The sequence below is a fragment of the Pimephales promelas genome, chromosome 21, assembly GCF_988280905.1.
Source record: "Pimephales promelas chromosome 21, fPimPro1.hap1.1, whole genome shotgun sequence".
Lineage (NCBI taxonomy): Eukaryota > Metazoa > Chordata > Actinopteri > Cypriniformes > Leuciscidae > Pimephales > Pimephales promelas.
Window position 1 is genome coordinate 22,972,823 of NC_142789.1, and position 18,836 is coordinate 22,991,658.

The 18,836-nt window shown below is 35.6% G+C and overlaps 2 protein-coding genes and 1 long non-coding RNA gene across 9 annotated transcripts in view; 2 read left to right on the forward strand and 1 right to left on the reverse strand.

Moving 5' to 3' along the window:
• The window catches only part of LOC148970468 (uncharacterized), a 17,750-nt gene extending 16,723 nt beyond the window's left edge, over positions 1-1,027 (forward strand). Inside the window, exon 3 of the long non-coding RNA XR_016148440.1 lies at positions 690-1,027. This is a non-coding gene — a long non-coding RNA (uncharacterized LOC148970468). The remainder of the gene's footprint in view (positions 1-689) is intronic.
• Positions 1-13,330, reverse strand: part of scml2 (Scm polycomb group protein like 2) — a 25,840-nt gene extending 12,510 nt beyond the window's left edge. The window contains exons 1-8 of one of the 4 annotated variants that reach the window (XM_039674189.2): positions 13,211-13,294; positions 12,099-12,185; positions 9,560-9,658; positions 9,384-9,437; positions 9,207-9,277; positions 8,354-8,588; positions 7,808-7,896; positions 7,380-7,623 (exon numbers count right to left, since the gene is read on the reverse strand). In XM_039674189.2, the coding sequence (XP_039530123.2) occupies positions 7,380-7,623; positions 7,808-7,896; positions 8,354-8,588; positions 9,207-9,277; positions 9,384-9,437; positions 9,560-9,581 (715 nt within the window). In that variant the 5' untranslated portion in view covers positions 9,582-9,658; positions 12,099-12,185; positions 13,211-13,294. Of the gene's footprint in view, positions 1-7,379; positions 7,624-7,807; positions 7,897-8,353; positions 8,589-9,206; positions 9,278-9,383; positions 9,438-9,559; positions 9,659-12,098; positions 12,186-13,210 lie in introns of all 4 variants that reach the window. The other 3 variants (XM_039674187.2, XM_039674191.2, XM_039674190.2) reach the window with 3 other exon arrangements.
• A 1,284-nt stretch (positions 13,331-14,614) lies between these two features.
• cdkl5 (cyclin dependent kinase like 5) overlaps positions 14,615-18,836 on the forward strand; it is a 38,833-nt gene continuing 34,611 nt past the window's right edge. For all 4 annotated transcript variants that reach the window (XM_039674095.2, XM_039674097.2, XM_039674096.2 and 1 more), the window contains exons 1-3: positions 14,615-14,763; positions 15,768-16,032; positions 16,159-16,193. In XM_039674095.2, the coding sequence (XP_039530029.2) occupies positions 15,969-16,032; positions 16,159-16,193 (99 nt within the window). In that variant the 5' untranslated portion in view covers positions 14,615-14,763; positions 15,768-15,968. The remainder of the gene's footprint in view (positions 14,764-15,767; positions 16,033-16,158; positions 16,194-18,836) is intronic.

An 18,836-nucleotide genomic window follows, 5' to 3' on the forward strand; every position in this document is an offset into this window, starting at 1 on the left:
GATCTATGAGGCGGTCTTCATCATTTAGTGTTGAGATTCATTGTGTTTAGTTTAGTTCACTCTAGTGTTTAGTTCATTGAGTCTCTGATCTCTAAAAATCTCCAAATGTTCCACGTGAAACTGCGGTCTTCCAACCTTTTACTATCATGTCAAATGATTTGAATAACATGCGCGATGGTAGGAGCACAAGTCATTTTTTGGAGGTATACTGCCCCCATCTGTTATGGAATATGGAGTAGGATTTGATTTATGATGTTATATGGCACCTTTAAGTGTTAAAAAAGGCATCTGTAACGCTCTGACCAAAAAATCTGTCCTTAAATAAACAATGTGATTTGTCAAAAAGATGTACAAAATGACACCACCACGACCAAAAAAAAATTCTGTTCATTTTAAATTCATCAAATGCATCCATGCGAGTTTGCTGATAAAAGACCTTGCAAACTAAATAACATTAATGTCTGCAAATTCTTTTCAGTCTCCTCAAAATCCCACAATGATTATCTGCAGTTCAGCATAAACAAATTAATCAAAGAAGGTGTAAAAGTCAACGCTATTGAAGTGCCAAACAATCGGAGTGAAATCCCCCAACTCATACACACCTCCTTCAGACCAACGCCACCAAATCCCCCCTCTTATAGCTTCTGTATGGGCCATCTCTAAGATCAGATAAACTTCTCCTATTACAGGGCGGCTGACGGGCGGTCAGCAGAAGCCGGCTTTGCTAAGTACATCTGGGAGCTTTCACTGGGAGTCCTACGTGCAGCTGCTCTCCTGGGCCTCGAGAGGGAAACCAAGCCGGAGCCATGCAGACGTTTAATGAGGAGACGAGAGAACGCGTGCGAGGAATGGGCAAGTGTTTTCTTTCATTCGAAGGTTAGAAAGTGTGCGATTCTCATTCAAATATCCTATGAATATAAGTTGGCACGTGAGGAATCAAGCTTATTAAGCGCACATATGCACAATGGGCATGCAAAACAGACGCAAACGCTATCAGAAGCTCAGTCACGGACGACGTAAAAGTAAACTTTACCCATAATTACACCAAAATGAAGCGATGATCACAAAAATGACCTCTCTATGGTCTGTGACCCAGTGACCTCCAAGTTGACTCCCAGTGCACAGACACACACACTTCTGGGCGTCTGGTCATACATAGGAGAGGTTGCGAACAAAGGTGACCAGGCGAAACCAGTGTAATTACTCCATCTCTTCCACAATATTTACATTTCGCCCCACACCAGACCCGAATGCCCGGGCAATCTGTCTACGGTTGACGGCGGCTTCAGCTCAGCGGGAACTAGAACCACATGTTGTGGGGGAGTAACGTTAACGCCGAAAAAGAGTGAGTGTGTGTGTCTGTGTGAATGGTAAAAGGGGATATAGGGTTCCCTGAGCCCGAGGCAATTTAATGAAACAATGCAATCTGTTAAAGAGCTGAAGTCAAAACAAATACCGTGGTTCAACAAAAGCTTGAAAATATCTGTGCAGCTTCTGTACAAAATAAATAAATTCTGAGCTTTTCCTTTGTAACTCTACTAGTCATTTCAAGTCAGCAGGATTTTATTTCCATTCTGCTGGAAGTTATAGCCTACTGTAGCTTATTGGTTATTGAATGAATCTACCTGATGCATGTCTATTATCTTGCTAAAACAAACAAAATGAAATTCGGCATAGCACAAAACAATCAGAAACGGTTTAGTAAAACTATCAATGATTGACGAACCTTCTTCTTAAAATGGGTTTTAAGGACTCTTTTGTTGGCAAGCCATTTATCATTTAAACTTATCCAGTTTATGTTACTTGTAGCCTACTTTTTATTACTAGTCAGTAGTCAGTGACTAGCATCTTAGTACTTAATTCAACAGTGATACGCATCTATTGAACTTGTCACTATTATTTACTGCATGCTAAATACTCATTCCCTCGCTGGTATATTGACAACTAACTATTTATTAGTTTCAACAATTCCATAGTGATCAGAGGTTCAGATAATAACAGACTAGCATTTCTTCCAATTGTTGCTGGTCTCTATTAAGTAATATTTTCCAGAACCACGTTGTAGCCTTCTGGCTAGTCTCTGCATACTGCAAAAAAAAAAAAAAAATACAAGTAGTGCATACTAGCATTCAAAGAATAAATATGAATGACTTTACTACAGGAATAAGTACCTAATGAATAGTTACTAGTGAATTTGAAAAACACACTAGTCACTATTGCATTAGCCTACTTGTAACATATAAATAACGTTACTAGTAAAATAAAGATTGATTCTGGTTGGTTTAACGAAATAAATATGAAAACGGCTAACCATAGTGCTTTAGAGATCAATGAATGCTTTTCCACAAATAGAGAAATAAAAGTGCAGTGTTAGTCCACTACAGGAGGAAGAGACTAACTGGACGCAACAGGGAAAAAACCGTTGCAAAAACACACTCAAATTAAACTCGTGTGACCTAAATGCACAAGCCACTAAAACAAAGCAACAGACATCAGAGACAAAAGCCTCGGAATACGCCAGAGGAACTCACCAAAACGACAACTTTCAACTATATCCCCGTTCTGCGCTAACGAATCCGGTGTAAATCTCCCCCTTGGTTGAGAATGTCTGGTTTTAAAGCAATATAACAACCTGAGCTCGCGATCACTTTTGCTCCCGGTTTGAACAGAAGCGGCAGAAGCGCATGACAAAGCCCGTGCCGGTGGAGCCCTGATCGGGCAATATCTGATTAATATGGAGGCGGGGACGAGGAGTGGAGGAGGAGGAGGAGGAGAAGGAGGAGGAGTGGAGGAGGAGGGGGGCGGGGTATTCGTGTTATCAGCCAGTGTTGACAGTCCTCGAATGGGCGCCAAATTACATTATTATTAAAATACAATAAAATGTTTAATTAAAGAAGAGCTCGTTTGTATTTTATTAAATAGAAAATATCATTAAATATCAATATTATTTATTTTGAGATAAAGATTTAGTCTACATTTTGATGTAACATTCATAAATAATAATTACTTTTATTATTATAGTTATTATTATTATTCAAAATTTAGATTAAAGAGTTAATCTGTTGATTTAACATTTATAAAAAAAATATTTTTTAATAATAATAATTATTATTATTTTAAAAGTAATTATTTGTGAATGTTACATCAAAATGAAAACAATGTTAGAACTAAATCTTAATATTAATAACATTCACAATTATTATTATTTTCTTTGTCTGTCTTTTTCTTTAAGATTTCGATTTTTTGTCTATAAATAATAATAAAATTATTATAAATAATTATTACTTTTATTATTATTATTACTTCTACTTATATATGTCAATAATATTAATATTAATCGCATCCAAAATAAAAGTTTCTAGTTACATAATATATGTGGGTGCACTGTGTATAAATTATTTTGTACATGTATATCAGTCTATGATATATATATATATATATATATATATAATATTTATATATAACTCTATATACCGTATATACATGAAAATATTTCTTAAATATATGCAATCATGTGTGTTTTTATACTTATATATAATTAGTGCACCCACATATATATATAGTTGAAAGTTGACAACTTTCAACTATAATAATAATAATATTATTATACTGCTAATAATAATAATAATAATAATAATGATTTATAAAAACATTGCACATCACTGTCAAGTTTTTCAAAATGTTATTTATATAAATCTGGCACAATAGGGTTGCTGTTAACTCTGACAAACTATCACATTTACATTCAACATCCTATACTAATCAGTCTCCTGCCATTTCAAAGGCCTCCTCCCAGGCTTTTAGGGCTGAAGGGGGGTAACGGGTTAATGAAGATCAGATTCAGAGCGCCCAGTTTGAAGCACACAGGTCCAGAGAGACATGAATGATGCTCCTGCTGGAAGTATTTACGTGCTTTCTTACACGCCCGGCGGGTATAGTCTGGTACCCACACCTCAATCTGGGCCCAGTCAAAATCCCAAACACCATTCAGAAGGATTATTAGATTATTACAAATTCACACACAGGCCTATAGGGCCAAACTGGATTTGTCTGCTTTGTCTCACACATTTATTTTAAATGTATTAAGCTACACAAGTGTGCGAGATGTGTGAAAGCACTAACACTTATTAAAAAAAAATCCTGCCCTGTCGTTCTCACTTCAGGTGTGAGAACAGGAACAACGGTGAATACATACAGTACTAATAAACACCTCTAAATATAACTTAAAATGAGCCATGAAGAAGATCATTTAGGCAAAGCGTGCCATCTAATCATAATGGGTTATTGTTTAAGGCTCTGAAAAAAAGGCATTTTATAATTATTTTAAAAAAGCAGTCAAATATTTCCTAATTTATTACAAAGGAAATTATATCGTTATTTGAGAACATTTATAATTTAAGAAATTCAAAAAACACCAAATTTAGTGGGGAAGTTTTTTTTTTTTTAAATCAATATTTTATCAAATTCTCATGAGATGGGAAAAGGATGAGATGTGACAGACAATTTTTCTGTCATTTTCTCTTAAACAATGTTATAAATGCTTTCACGTAGCCAGAGGCTGAATTTTCGTATGAACGATCGTATAAAACTAACAAAACAAAAACCAGCACACTCCAGATATTCAAACCTCTTAGATTACAGGAAAACTGAGAACACTTTTCTTTTTAGGAGTAATTAAATTGAAAATGTTTGAATTTTTACAAGTAAATGCAAAAGATCTGAACCAAAAGCTAAACCTTTGTGTTGTGTCCAAAGCTTGCCTTTCCATTGAAGTAAGCACTTATTACTGTTGTTCTTTTCTACATTATTAATATATGCAAATCTGCGCACACACAATGTGCTCTGCGCCCCGAGGTAAACCCAGCAAGAAAAACTAGAAATACAGAAAAAAAATAAACCATCCTTCAAACATCAACGGACACGTGTGTGTTTTTCAATGTTCATTAGAAAGGTGGTATTCACTAATGATCAGTTAAAACTACTATGCAAGGCAAATGAAGACAAATCACACACAAAGGAAAAGATGAACTCGCAGTTCATGCTTTCATTCCTCCATTCAAAGCTTACGAAAATATCAACAGAATTTATTTGAAACATTTGCTTTTTCATATTTATATGTAAAATGAGCCAATGGTCTAACCAAATTTAGCACTCATTATTACCATTAAAACCACTCATAAAACATCATATATGGCTGTTCTTTTAATTCTACATAATTTGTATCTCTCCAAAAGAACATGAAAAACCGCCACTTCTAAAATTCAGTGTCAAAGAGGAGCTATAAACTATAACTATAAAGTTCAACTATAAAGTACTGCTGAGTCATGGATTGATCGAAGCATTTTAGTAAAACTTGGACAGTGAATCGTAATCAGTTTGTCAATAATATACTGTACAACAGTTTTGTGAGAAAATTCAAACTATTGAGACTTAAAGACAAAATCGCGTATTTATTCTAAAATCCCTTTAAAACAAAACGATCCCAAAAACTATTCTAATGCCATAAACTATATCAAACTCCATGTATTTTTCCAAAATCACTGGCTATCTCACACAATTTCTCAATTCAGTGCATCAGGGCGTGTGTGAATCAAAAGCTTCAGTACAAAAAAGACCACAGATTCTCAATTTCTCCAGAATTGTGTAGCTCTACTTCATACTTCAAGAACCTCGTGTCTGACTGACTGGGATAAATAGGGAATTTCTCCCAACACCCAATATCCTTTCAGTCTGGTCGTGTCCGCTCTGGAAAAAGCAGGAAGAGAGCAGTAAACATGCCTCGAAAGTATTCAGAGGAGGAAGAACTGATAGACACGTAACTACCACCATCCATCAAGAAGTCACTTTTCATTCACTTCACATCAATTATCCTGCCAGAGCACGGGTTAAACATTTGAACCATCACATCCAGATTTACAACACACCAGGAAATGAATAGTGTAGTCCATCAAAGTGTGCATGTTAAGTAAAAGTTGCTGCATGTTGCTCACAATTGATATATATATATATATACAGTATGCATTTTATACAATACCGGTCAAAAGTCTTCTATGCTCCTAAAGCCTGCATGTATTTGATCAAAAATACAGAAATACTGTGAAATATTATTACAATTTAAAATAATGGTTGTTTATTTTAATAGACTTTAAAATTAGGGCTGTCAAACGATTAATCACGATTAATCGCATCCAAAATAAAAGTTTGTGTTTACATAATATATGTGGGTGCACTGATTTATTATAATATAAATTATTTTATACATTTAAATATACACATGCTTGTATATATTTAAGAAATATTTTCATGTATATACTGTATATAGATTTATATATCATCTATATTGGTAACACTTTACAATAAGGTTCATTAGTTAACATTAGTAAATGCATTAACTAACATGAACTAACGATGAGCAATGCATTAGTTACAGTGTTTATTAATCTTTGTTAATGTTAGTACAAATACAGCTGTTCATTTTGTGTTCATGTTAGTTCACAGTCCATTAACTAATGTTAACTAATACAACCTTTGATTTTAATAACGTATTAGTAAATTTTGGAATTAATATTAACTAAGATTAATAAATGCTGAAGAAGTATTGTTCACATATTGTACATGTTAACTAATGTAGTTAACTAATGTTGTTAACTAATGAACCTTATTGTAAAGTGTTACCTCTATATTATTTATAAATATAAATCTTTATATATAAATCATATGTTTTTCCTAAATATACATGCATGTGTGTGTATTTATTTATATTAAGAATTATAGACAGTGAACCCACATTATATTACATAAACACAAACTTTTATTTTGCATGCGATTAATCACGATTAATCGTTTGACAGCCCTATTTAAAATATCGTTTATTTCTGCGATGCAAAGCTGAATTTTCAGCATCATTACTCCAGTATTCAGTGTCACATCATCCTTCAGAAATCATTCTAATATGCTGATTTGATACTCAGTTATTATCAATGGTGGTGGTTTCAAAGTTAAAGTTTTTACTGAAAGTTATTCGATATCGTTTCCCTCTGCAGTTATCGTTACTCTGTGGTATGAAATCTGCTATTGTTTTCAGAGCAAAATCTTTATCACTATCGTTCTTAAAATTCATAAACTGTAGCCAAAAACTATAGCATAGGATGAATTATGAGTCACGTAGGCAATATAATAAACATTTAATCAACAAGAAACTGCAAAATTGTACCAACTGAACCAGTCAAAAAGTCAATGTTCACTTGAACTTGAAAACACGAAATATTTGATAGTCACCGTCCGTGACCCCAATACATCTCCCAATTCAAACAATGACTGTACACACTGGAGAAAAAAAAACCCTGTAGTGACCCCTAGTGGCCAGAGACTGTACTCACAGCAGTTGCCAGGAGGTTGCAGACTGTGGTTGGTCAGTTGACACCAGCCCACAGGGAAGATGTCCCTGGAGTCATACAGGCACCAGTAATCGAACGCTCCTCTCCAGCCATCAAACATGATGAATATCTTGTCACCTCTCACCTCTCCGATGGTAGCGGGACAGATGAGATAGGGATTTTTTCGGTCCACTGCCTCCAGTTTCTGACCAGGTTTGAAGTAGTTTTGAGTGGGTTTGGACGGCTCCTGAGGCATTCATAGGAAACACATCATCCATAAGCAAAATTTAATTTCAAATTACAGTACAATTTAACAAAAGCAATGTTTATGCACAGCTCTAAATAGTTGAAAGATTTGTTACATTATTTATTCCAAACACTTTCCGTTTCATTCACAGCTTCATAGGAAGTTTGCAATTTGAAGCAATTACCTTTTTAAAGGCTGAGGCTGGAGCAATGTCCGCCCCATTTAATGTTTTTAATAGGAACATGGGCCATGAAGAAGCGTTCATTCTGAATCCTGAAGATGGGTACAGGAAAAAAGTTAAAAAGGAGTACATTGAAAGAAGAAAAAATGACTGGATTCATATCAACACAGCACAGTTTTGTTCTTAAACATGACAAAGGACCATCATATGGGATGTTTGTTTTCCACAAAACACTTTAAATCAGCAGCGGTAACACTTTAGTTGAGGGTCCAATTCTCACTATTAACTAGTTGCTTATTAACATGCATATTACTAGGATATTGCTTGTTTATTAATACTTATAAAGCACATATTTATGACTTATTCTGTATGACCATATTCTACAACAACCTTACTAACTATTAATAAGCAGTAATTAGGAGTTTATTGAAGCAAAAGTGGTAGTTATTCAGACCTAAACTAAACTAAATACTGAACCTTTACTAATATTCTGAACACTAATATTATAATATCGTGTTATATCCCAGAATGCATCAGTGCAGAATTTACCCAGTGGTGGCTGCAACATGTCGCCGCTCTTCTCGCATGTGCCGATAGGCTGAATGTCAGAGGAGTCAACCAATCGCCAGAAGTCATTGGTGTTGTCACTGCCATCTAGTCTGAGCCGCAGACGCACGCCCATTGACCCCATCACTGTGGCGATGCACACGGAGGTGGAATTCCTCGGGTCACAAGCCTCCACTTTCATTCCCACTTTAAAATCATTACTGGGAGGGATTCTGGACTGGAGAGAGAGAGAGAAAACATTACCATGAAATGTTAATGAAATACTGTGAATAATATATGAATAATGGCAAATAGGGATCCGTTAGTGTCACATGATCCTTCGGAAATCATTCTAGTATGCTGATTTGGCATTTGAGTGTGTGTGTGTATATACAGTATATATATATATATATAACACACACATATAGGGGTCAATCAGTGTCACATGAACCTAAACGTTAAAACATTAAACATTTCTTATTACTATCAGTGTTAAAAACAGTAGTGCTTAATAGAAAGGTCTTTTTCCAGTAATGCAATTATTGGTTAATAAAAGTAATGATTTCTTTAAAAAACAAAACAAAAAAAAAAACTCTTACTGGCCCTAAACTTCTGAACGGTAGTGTAAAAATACAACTTACAAACTTTATTATTGAACTAATATATGTGTCATTAATAAACAACACATTCACTTCATTTTTTAATTCCGCTTCTTTAAATTCAAATTAAATTCAAATTCTTCATTCATTACTCATTAATCTTGTAAGGAGTTACATAATAACAAATATATCAGTAATAACAAATTAAGCAGCAACCTTCTATGGAAGACCCTTTCTTTAATCATTGACAGACTTACTTGTCTGAAACAGCTGGGGGAAGCAGGACAGGCTGAAGTCTCTCTCAAGTACATTTCCCAGCTGAACGGCTCTGATGAATGAGCAGGGGAGAGAAATGTACATCAGGAAGTTTGAGGTTAACTAAACAGTACATGTTGTTTTTTTTTACATGTTAATAAAGAAAGAGAAGGCTCTACCAGTGAGCTTTTGTGAAGGGAGAGAATCCTCATTATTCCTCCCCGATTTTCTGTCTGCAATTAAAAGGACATAGTCGGTCACAAAACTATAACAAATAAGTTACTTTGTTATGAAAAGGGACTAACAAAGAATGTTTAATTTAAATGTGAAGATGGGATGAAGTAGCAGTTTTGACCTTTGTGATGGGTTTTGCCCATGGTGACCTGGAGAACCACATGAAGCGGACAGAAACTGGACAGATCCTAGATTTGGGATCTGAAAGAAATCTGAAAAACTGACAGAAAGAAGGAAGGAAGGAAGGAGTAAGAAAGAAAGGAGGGAAGGAGTAAAGAAGGAAGGAAGGAAGGAGTAAGAAAGTAAGGAAGGAGTAAGAAAGGAAGGAGGGAAGGATTAAGAAAGGAAGGAAGGAGTAAGAAAGGAAGGAGGGAAGGAGTAAAGAAGGAAGGAAGGAAGGAAGGAGAAAGGAAGGAAGGAGTAAGGAAAGAGGGAAGGAGTAAGGAAGGAAGGAGGAAGGAAGGAAGGAAGGAAGAATTTATTAAATATTATTAATAGCAACACTGATGGTCATTCCGTGTCAACTCAACCAGAGAGACCCAGCTCAATTTTTTTTTTATTTTGTTAATATTTTTTTCTGAAGAAGGACAAATATAAATAGTAAAGAAAGCCAAAATATGAAACGCCATGGATGAATATTTATTGAGTAATCGACTATTTTGAAGAGTGGGGTCAAAACGACAATTTTCACCTAAAATTTAAAGCCAAATTACAAGGGGAAAACAATGACTTGAAAGATGGGAGCATCATTATTTTATTTTTACAGAGAGATTGGTAGGTCTATTATAATTTCTGTTCTTTCTTTCTTATTTATTTATTTTATTTATTAATTTAATAATTTATTTGACAGGGACAATGCAAACAAACATAGTGTCAAGATCAAGCATGTCACTGAAGTGTTGCATATAAAGTTTATAGCTATAGCTAATTTTCAACTCCTTGCTCTTCTTTATTTACATTAAGTAATTTTCAACCATTTAAATAAGTTCAACAGTTCGTACATGGAGCCTCACTGGGATCCCCATATCTGGAAGAAACCATATAGTAAAATCAGTAAGATTTTCTTTGAGAAAGAAATGAACACTTTTATTATTATTACTTTTAGAATGCATAAAATCGATTAAAAAAATACACGTAAGGACATTTAAAAACATTATAATGATTTTAAATGATTGCTAAAAATATTTTTATTTCAAATAAATGCTGTTCTTTTTCTACTCTAATCAGTTTCCACAAAAAAGCAGCAAATCAGACTGGAGTAATGATGCTGAAAATTCAGCTTTGGAATTCACTGAAATAAATTACATTTTAAAAATGATTTTCAATTGTAATAATTGCAAAATATTATGGTTTTATTCTATTTTGATCAAATAAATGCACCACTGGTGAGGAAGACTTCTTGAAGAATCTCACCTTATATTCAAATCAGTTTTAGTGAGATCATGTTATCTATAAATAATAGTCTTCTCTTTTATCAGCTGGTTCAGTTTTGGCCCAGAGTTCATGAACTCTTCCCGGAAACCATATTACAGCATTACGGAAGACAGGGATTATACTTTATACTCCCTACTGGCATCTGAGTGCAATTTATTCCACCAACATTGTACTGTGCAAAAAAAAAAAAAAGGATTATCACTAAATCACAAATACCTTTAGAGAATCAAAGCACTGGACTAAGAAAAGCTTTTCTTCTATTTGACATCATAATAAGTTACTGAGCTTCTGAGAGACCCGGCGCTCGCTGATCAAAGCCTCGGCTCTCTCGGCAAGTGATAAGTCACATCTCAGTTTGGGGGAAATTGGCTGCAGCTGACGTCCCGTGCAAACTGACAGCGGGATGAAGGACTTCCCTTTTATTCCAAGTGATTCGTAATGAGACATTCAACATAGCTATATAAATAAAAAACTAAATATTTTCCATTTTAATCCCTTTTGGAAAAAAAAAATTCTTCAGGTCCGTGGAACCAAAAAGATATGGAAAGCGAGCAAGGTGTCTGGCAGCACACTGGATTCAGTACAGACTACAGAAGTCTATTCAAAAACAAATGAACAAACAGGAGCAAATGTTTCAGCACATTGCTATCTTCAATGCTCACTCTGCAACAAACAGTCACCCTTTTGTTGGTAAGTTAGCAATTAGGGGTAACAAGTCAATAGCATTTACAAAATACTACTTTTTTTGCAAAAGTGAAATGCAAAAAAGTTTTTACGTTTCAGGTTGTCTTACAGTATATACACAAATATGAATTTAGAAGCACCAGGTGGTTATTAAGGTCCGACTAAACAGTGTTGGGTAAGTTACTCTAAAAAAGTCATCAATTACTAGCTACTAATTACATATTTAACAGTGTAATTAGATACTTATTACTAATACTTTCTAAATCCCGTATCAACATCAGCCAGTGGAACAGTAGACAACATAGACATGAAACGGACCAAAGTATTTCAGTTTTGATGTTAAATTTCAGAAAAAAATATGAGTAATACGTTACTTTGCTTTTAAATTACAGTAATGATGCATTACACCCAACACTGCATTGGAATTTTAAATCAGGACCTTTGAAATAAAATAAAGAAATGTTATGTGGGCATATTGGAACTAAAAAGTATATTTTAAAGAGACATGCAATAAAAACATGTATTTCTGCCTTGTTTCTTACTTTCTTATCCAGCCAAATGGTTGAGCAAAAACCTCCAGATGATGCTGAAACCAAAAAAAAGTCCCAAGGAGAATCCAGGAAACAAGTCTGAGTTGTGGGGAAAGAAAGATACTATCCTTTAAAAGTCACACCAATGTTACTGAAACCACCAGCCACTTCTGTCTGGATAGCAGAATCCCCCTCCCATCCTCCTCACTCTTCTGTCTTAAGCTGTGAATCCCATTCAGAGACTCGTCATAAAGATTCCAAACCGCCGTAAAAAGGTCAATAGCGGTGTACATTTGTGGGAGTCTGCAGCAACACATGAAAAGGATTCCAACACCTCCCATTAACAGATGATGTCTACATTTTGTGGTCTCTCTCTCTCCCTCTCTCTCTCTTGCTCTGTCTGTCTTGTCAAGGCCTTTGCACCCCCTAGACAGGAAGCCTTCTCTTTAGACATGGCTGCTTTAAAGCAATATGGATATTTTGATTTCATGGATGAGTGAGATTAAGAAAATTTCAAGATAAATGTTTTCATGTATTCATTTTCATGTTGTTTTCTATTGTTTTCATACCAGAATTAATTTCCAAGCATGCCACACATATGAATTATGCATTGAAAATAACCTTTAATTGAATTAAATATTAGCATTAAGTGTGCTGGGAAAAAAAACCATCATCTGTAAATTATTTTGATAACTTTTACTGAGACAAAAACCCTGAGTGTCACATTAACAGCGAATTGCCCTTCTGTCATGGGTAGAACAGATGCCAGTGTCATAAACATGCAGATTGTTAAATGATATTATTGTTAATGCTTTTTTTAAAGCAAATTTATGCATGTAATACATAACACGTATACATGGCGTAATTTTTGATGGAGTGTAAATAGCCTTAACACCAGTGTGCCAATTAGAGAGAGGCAGCGAGCTGTTTTAGGTCAGGGAATAACAGACGCAAGAAGAAAACACAGCGCGCGCGCACATAACATCATTCCGTATGTAAACATGCATTCAGCTTCCGCATCAGTGACCATGAGATACTAAACCAGCGAATAGATGCACAATAGACTGCAGCATAATTAATTCAATATAGTAGATATGAAAAATATGCCACTGCTGTTCGCTCACCGTGTAAGGTCGGACAGTGCTGCTTTTCTGCTTTACTTTCCATTGGAACTAGTCCGCCATGTTTCGCGCATCCGCGCATGTCCAGCAGCATCTGCGCTTGACATATATTTCAATGGAACATCGAAGACCTAGATCATCTTGTGTGAATCTGAATTTCAAACTCACAATATTCCTTTCAAATCCACTTTTACACGCTGAATCCGGTTTGAACTGATACAGTTTATCAAATAAACATAATTTAACTTTAAAAAATGTATGAGGTAGTCTATTTGATGTTAATTAAATAGGCATTCATTATCTGGTCCAATAATACAGCAAATGTGCATATTTTATCATTAAATAATAATTTAAATAATTCAAATCTATAGCCTTTGTCTAGCCTATATTTATAACTTAAAAAATGTGTTACTCCTGTTTGACATGGGGTCACTTAAATACGCGATAAGAGCATGACTGCTGTAGCCTAAATAACACTATAAGAAAACAACTTTTTTATTATTATTTGTAGGCTATTGCATCTGATACTTTTCAGATAGTAATAATCGCTAGATGGCACCATGCGCTTAGCCTGACTCCACGCAGTCAGCCTGCCTCTTTCGAGTTTTCACATATTATTCTTGCTCATTTTTGCTGGAAAACCCAGCATTTTTTCATGTGATGTTTATTAAGAGTGGCATATTATGCCATTCTGCTATAATTCTCTGAATAATAATAATAAATAAACAATGCAAATAAATGTGTAGCTACAAAACTGACCAAGACAGACAGACAGACAGACAGACAGATAGATAGATAGATAGATAGATAGATAGATAGATAGATAGATAGATAGATAGATAGATAGATAGATAGATAGATAGATAGATAGATAGATAGATAGATAGATAGATAGATAGATAGATACGGGCATGATCTATAGGCCTCTTTTTTTCTCAGCAGAATAAACAGTGTGAGCTGTCTGCAGAATTGATCTTTCAGCTCAGCCCACACACACACACACACACACACACACACACACAAGCACAGCCTCACCAAACGAGCACATCAATTTGGATGTATGCATGTATGAAATGTAACACATCCGAGTAGGAATGCATATTATCATTTCTCAACCAAACCCAGCCAAAGACGATCTTTCGCTTCTGGACCATTCTGAGCTTTCCTCCATTGTGATTGGCCACAGAGAGGTTCGGTTCGGACACTATTGGTGTGAGCAGTCCGCCACTCACTCGGATTGGTGCCGCTTCGCCTGTTCGCCAATTTGTGTACACCCTACTACAGCGAAGGCCTGGCTCATGAATATTAACTAGCCTACGTGACTGGACGATTCTGTAAGGTTACCAGGCAACGTCAGCGTAACGTGCTTAATATTCATGAACCGCCCCTTCGCCATACTGCGATCCGTAAGTTCGCCTTGTTAGGTTGTCAATGGCTCAGAATGAAGGTGGATACTGTTGCAGCTGTGATGATGGGTTACCACTGCAGGTGAAAATGAAAACATCGTTACTTGGCGAGGCGAGAGGACAGTTTGCGCGACGTTGTCTTGGACATAAGTGAGTATTCTGGTTGGTGCTCTTTCTATAAATTACGAATATTGTCAATGCGCTTGGTTTTTACGCTGGATGTTTGATGTTTGTGGCTGTTACATCGTTGGTGTTTCTGATGTGAACGCACAAACACGTACACCTCCTGCCCACACACTCCAGGAGACCGAAGTCACCTGTTATCAATTATGCGTTTAAGACCATATTTGTTATCTACATAGTCTTTATATTGGCTGGGCACTTTGTTTTAAATCGTTGTGATTTTTTGTTTGTTTGCCCCACCATATTTTTACTGTCCATTTAAGAGTGGGTGTAAGTGCTGTGGGCTGTCAGTCATTTCTTGATACTCTCAGGTGGATAAGATGCTTAAAATAATGAAAGAACTTTCATCCACCTACGAATATTTCCAGCGCGCGCACACACTTACGCACGCGCATACCGCACAACACATCAGATGCAAACATGCGCCGCTTTTATGCACAATGCACAAGCATACAACTAGCTGTTGGTGTCACGACATGACCTTCGAAACGCATATGGATAATGCATTTAAGTGCAAAAGAAACGGGTACTGTACACAAATAAAAGGCAGATGCTACCTGTCGCACATCTGAGGTGATTGAGATGATGTCTATCTGTGTTTTCAGCACATTACATCACTGACTTCTGGTTTGGCAGAAGATTCTCAGGCTGTCCTTGTTCACCCACCTGTAAATCTCTTTAAGAGCTGTGTTTTGCTATTCCCCAAACTATTGGAAAATTCACGATAATCCGTTTCGAAGATCAGTGGCCCTTGTTTATGACAAACCGAATCATGACAATCCTAAAACTATCCATTCTCAGTAAAATAAGACCGAATATAAACAGTGATCAATGTCATTTCATGCATATGCATTAAATGTAAAAATAAGATATCCCACTGTTGATGCATATTGATATTGTATAGATACAGTATGCATGAATAACTCTATTTGACCTCTTCTCTGCCAAATCTCTGCACTCTTCCTCCTCAGGTGAGCAAGTGTGTGCGTGTAGTGTATTAGTTCGCAGGAATGTGTGTCAGCGTATGTGTGTGGATTATGAGAAGAGCATTGTGACCAACCGGGAGCAGATTTTTGCTGCAATGACCCGTTCAAGCACCGATATCTGTCCCATCCTCTGGCCTTCCGCTCCTCTCAGCCCAGACATGCACCACCTCGCCATCTTTTGACTTGATGAAGATTCCTGACATCGGTAATGTGATGAATAAATTTGAGGTCCTTGGGATTGTAGGAGAGGGTGAGTGCATCTTTTGTTAATATCAATAATTAAAAAGAGTAATAGCATTGCTTATAAAACAGCTGCTTGTTCATAAGCCGCAAACTGAGCATATAAAGCTTTTCCTTTTTTTTCTCCCCTCCAAAGGAGCCTATGGGGTGGTCCTGAAATGCAGACACAAGGTAAGACATATTTATGCAGAAAGCTGTTGGTCAGCATGCTAAGTAGAACTGAAGAAAGTCCTATTTAAATATGTTGTGCAGCTTAGCTTAGATTTTTAAATCTGTTTTGAAATGTAATATACAGTTCATATCTACCTGGATTGAGATCATGTACCTATATTTTTTACACAAAACAAAAAAAATCCTTTCTGGGAATGTCATTTGTAGAGGTGAGGCTAGTTTCTCATTTTCCCCCTAAGAAAAAACTACCTAACTCAGTTAACCTTTATGGGCCTCGTGACTGTAACTTTCCCAGAAGAGTTGCACGACGTTTAAACACCTTAAACGGTACATTTGTTGAGATATTTCCTTTATAAATATATTTTCAATTGTAATATGGCATGGTTCCCTAGCAACTGGTTCTTTTAAAATTGTGGGCTTCTCCAAATGCATTGCTTGTGGCCTAGTTGGCAGATTCGCTTCATTGTTTGGGAGGCATTTTCAGACAGCCGAACATCGCTAGACTAACTCACAATAATGTAAATATAGGTGTATTTTCAACCAATAGGAGCTGCTTTTGTTGAAATTGCTGCTGTGCTGTTGGGAGGTTCAGGGCATTTGTTTGTATCGTCCATTATGCAGTGATTTCTGTGTGTTTTAAAGCATTATAGCTTCAATAAATGCTCATCCAAAGGATTTAGCCTATGACACTGCTATTGATGTTTGTTCAATATACAAAATAGCTTGCTTCTGAACTGAATCGATGACGCGGAGTTTAAGCACATGTGCCAGATTTAGTTCGAAAGCATTTTTTTTTTTTATCAGATTCAAGCCTCGTTCACACCCAGGACGATAACTATAATGATACTGATAAAGATATAGTTCAAAAATCATTATAAAAATAAAAGAATAGCAGACAACAACACGAATGATAAAGGCACAAAAAACAATATCATTAGAATCACTTTCAGAACGATTTGTTTCCAGCTGATGAACGAGAAAAACATTGACAGCCAATCAGAATCCATCCTGATCTCGAGCATTTAAAGCGACAGACGACAAAACTCGAGCGCAAGCTAACAATAAACAGAATGCTATCGTCTGGCAGCGTGGATGCAAATATAGTTACCGTTATTGGTGTTAGATACACAATCATATAAATCAAATTTTGTTGTTATCAAAACTACCTGTCTTTTCAGGTTGTTTTCACAGTCCCTTTCTGTGTATCTTTAATGCTGTTGGTATTTGATTCATGGTTGCATGCCCAGGATGTGTCTTCACGCCTGGGTAGACAACAGCAGTGTGGCTGGTTGCCTGGCTAGATGATGAATGACAGTACAGTGCAACAGAATGGTTAGGGCTCATTACATTTTAGATTTCACTGACCCTCGACACACACACGCACACACACACACCTCGGAGTTAACACTGATACCATGCACAGTATTCATGATCTTATCTGTACTGATGTAGTTACACGCATCTTTCTGGAAACAGTTCAAAATGAAAGTCAAAAGTTTGTGTTGTTTTTAAAGTTTGCATATGGAACTATCATTTAATCATGTAAAGTATATTTATTGATTTTGACAGAAGTTGTGTTAAATAATCAGTGTGGATTAGAATAGCTGAGAATTGATGACAGAAAGAAATAAGCCAATCATATTTCCATGCATAATTACATTGTTCCACTCCAAGTTCCTATGCATCATTGTTATGAATGATAATGAGAGCGATAAATTCAGCAGCAAGTATAGTCCTCCTCAGCTTGTGATCAAGACTTGTGCTTTTAGTAATTGGTCAGTCAGCACTTTCCCTCCTTTATTATATATATATATTCAAAATTGCAGCTGAAATCAAGAGTGACTGTTTCTTTTTTGTTGTGTTCTATCTCGTTTCTCTTTCACGTATCATTATTGTCCGAGTCCGACGCAAATATGCCTGCGATCTATTTACAGACATTCAGAATAGCACTGATCACCAGGAAAAACTGTGCTAAACTTGGATTTTGCTACATACCTGATTGAAAATATTATGTTTGAGTCTTTTGAAAATAAGGCAGATACTTCTTATTAGTCTTATTAGGAGACTAGATTAAATATGTTGGTGACATTTGATATTGTTAGATTTTGTTATGGAATATAATAAAATAAAATGGGAACAGAATAGAATAAGGTTATTTTTGTTGTAATGCTTGTGCCGTTCCAGAGTTGTCACTATGTATGTTGCTTCTAAATATACTTTTAAGTCTGCTTTGGTTTCTATTGCAATCATTTTCATGTAGCCTGTTATTCAAAAATTTGGGGACAGTGAGATTTTATTTATTTTTTTTACCCCAAAAAGGATTTCTATTTTAAAATAAATGCAGTTCTTTCTATTCATCAAATAATCCTGAAAAGAATTATCATAATATGCACAAAAATGTTAAGCAACATACTGTTTTCAATACTGATAATAATAATAAGAAATTATTCTTAAGCAGCAAATCAGCATATTCGAATGATTTCTGAAGGATCATGTAGCGCTGAAGGCTGGAGTAATGATGCTGAAAAATCATCTTTACCATCACATAAATAAATTACATTTCAATTCAAAATAGATTCAAATAGAAAATCGTTTAAATTAATATTTTACTAATATTTTTAAAAAATATTTTATTAATATTTT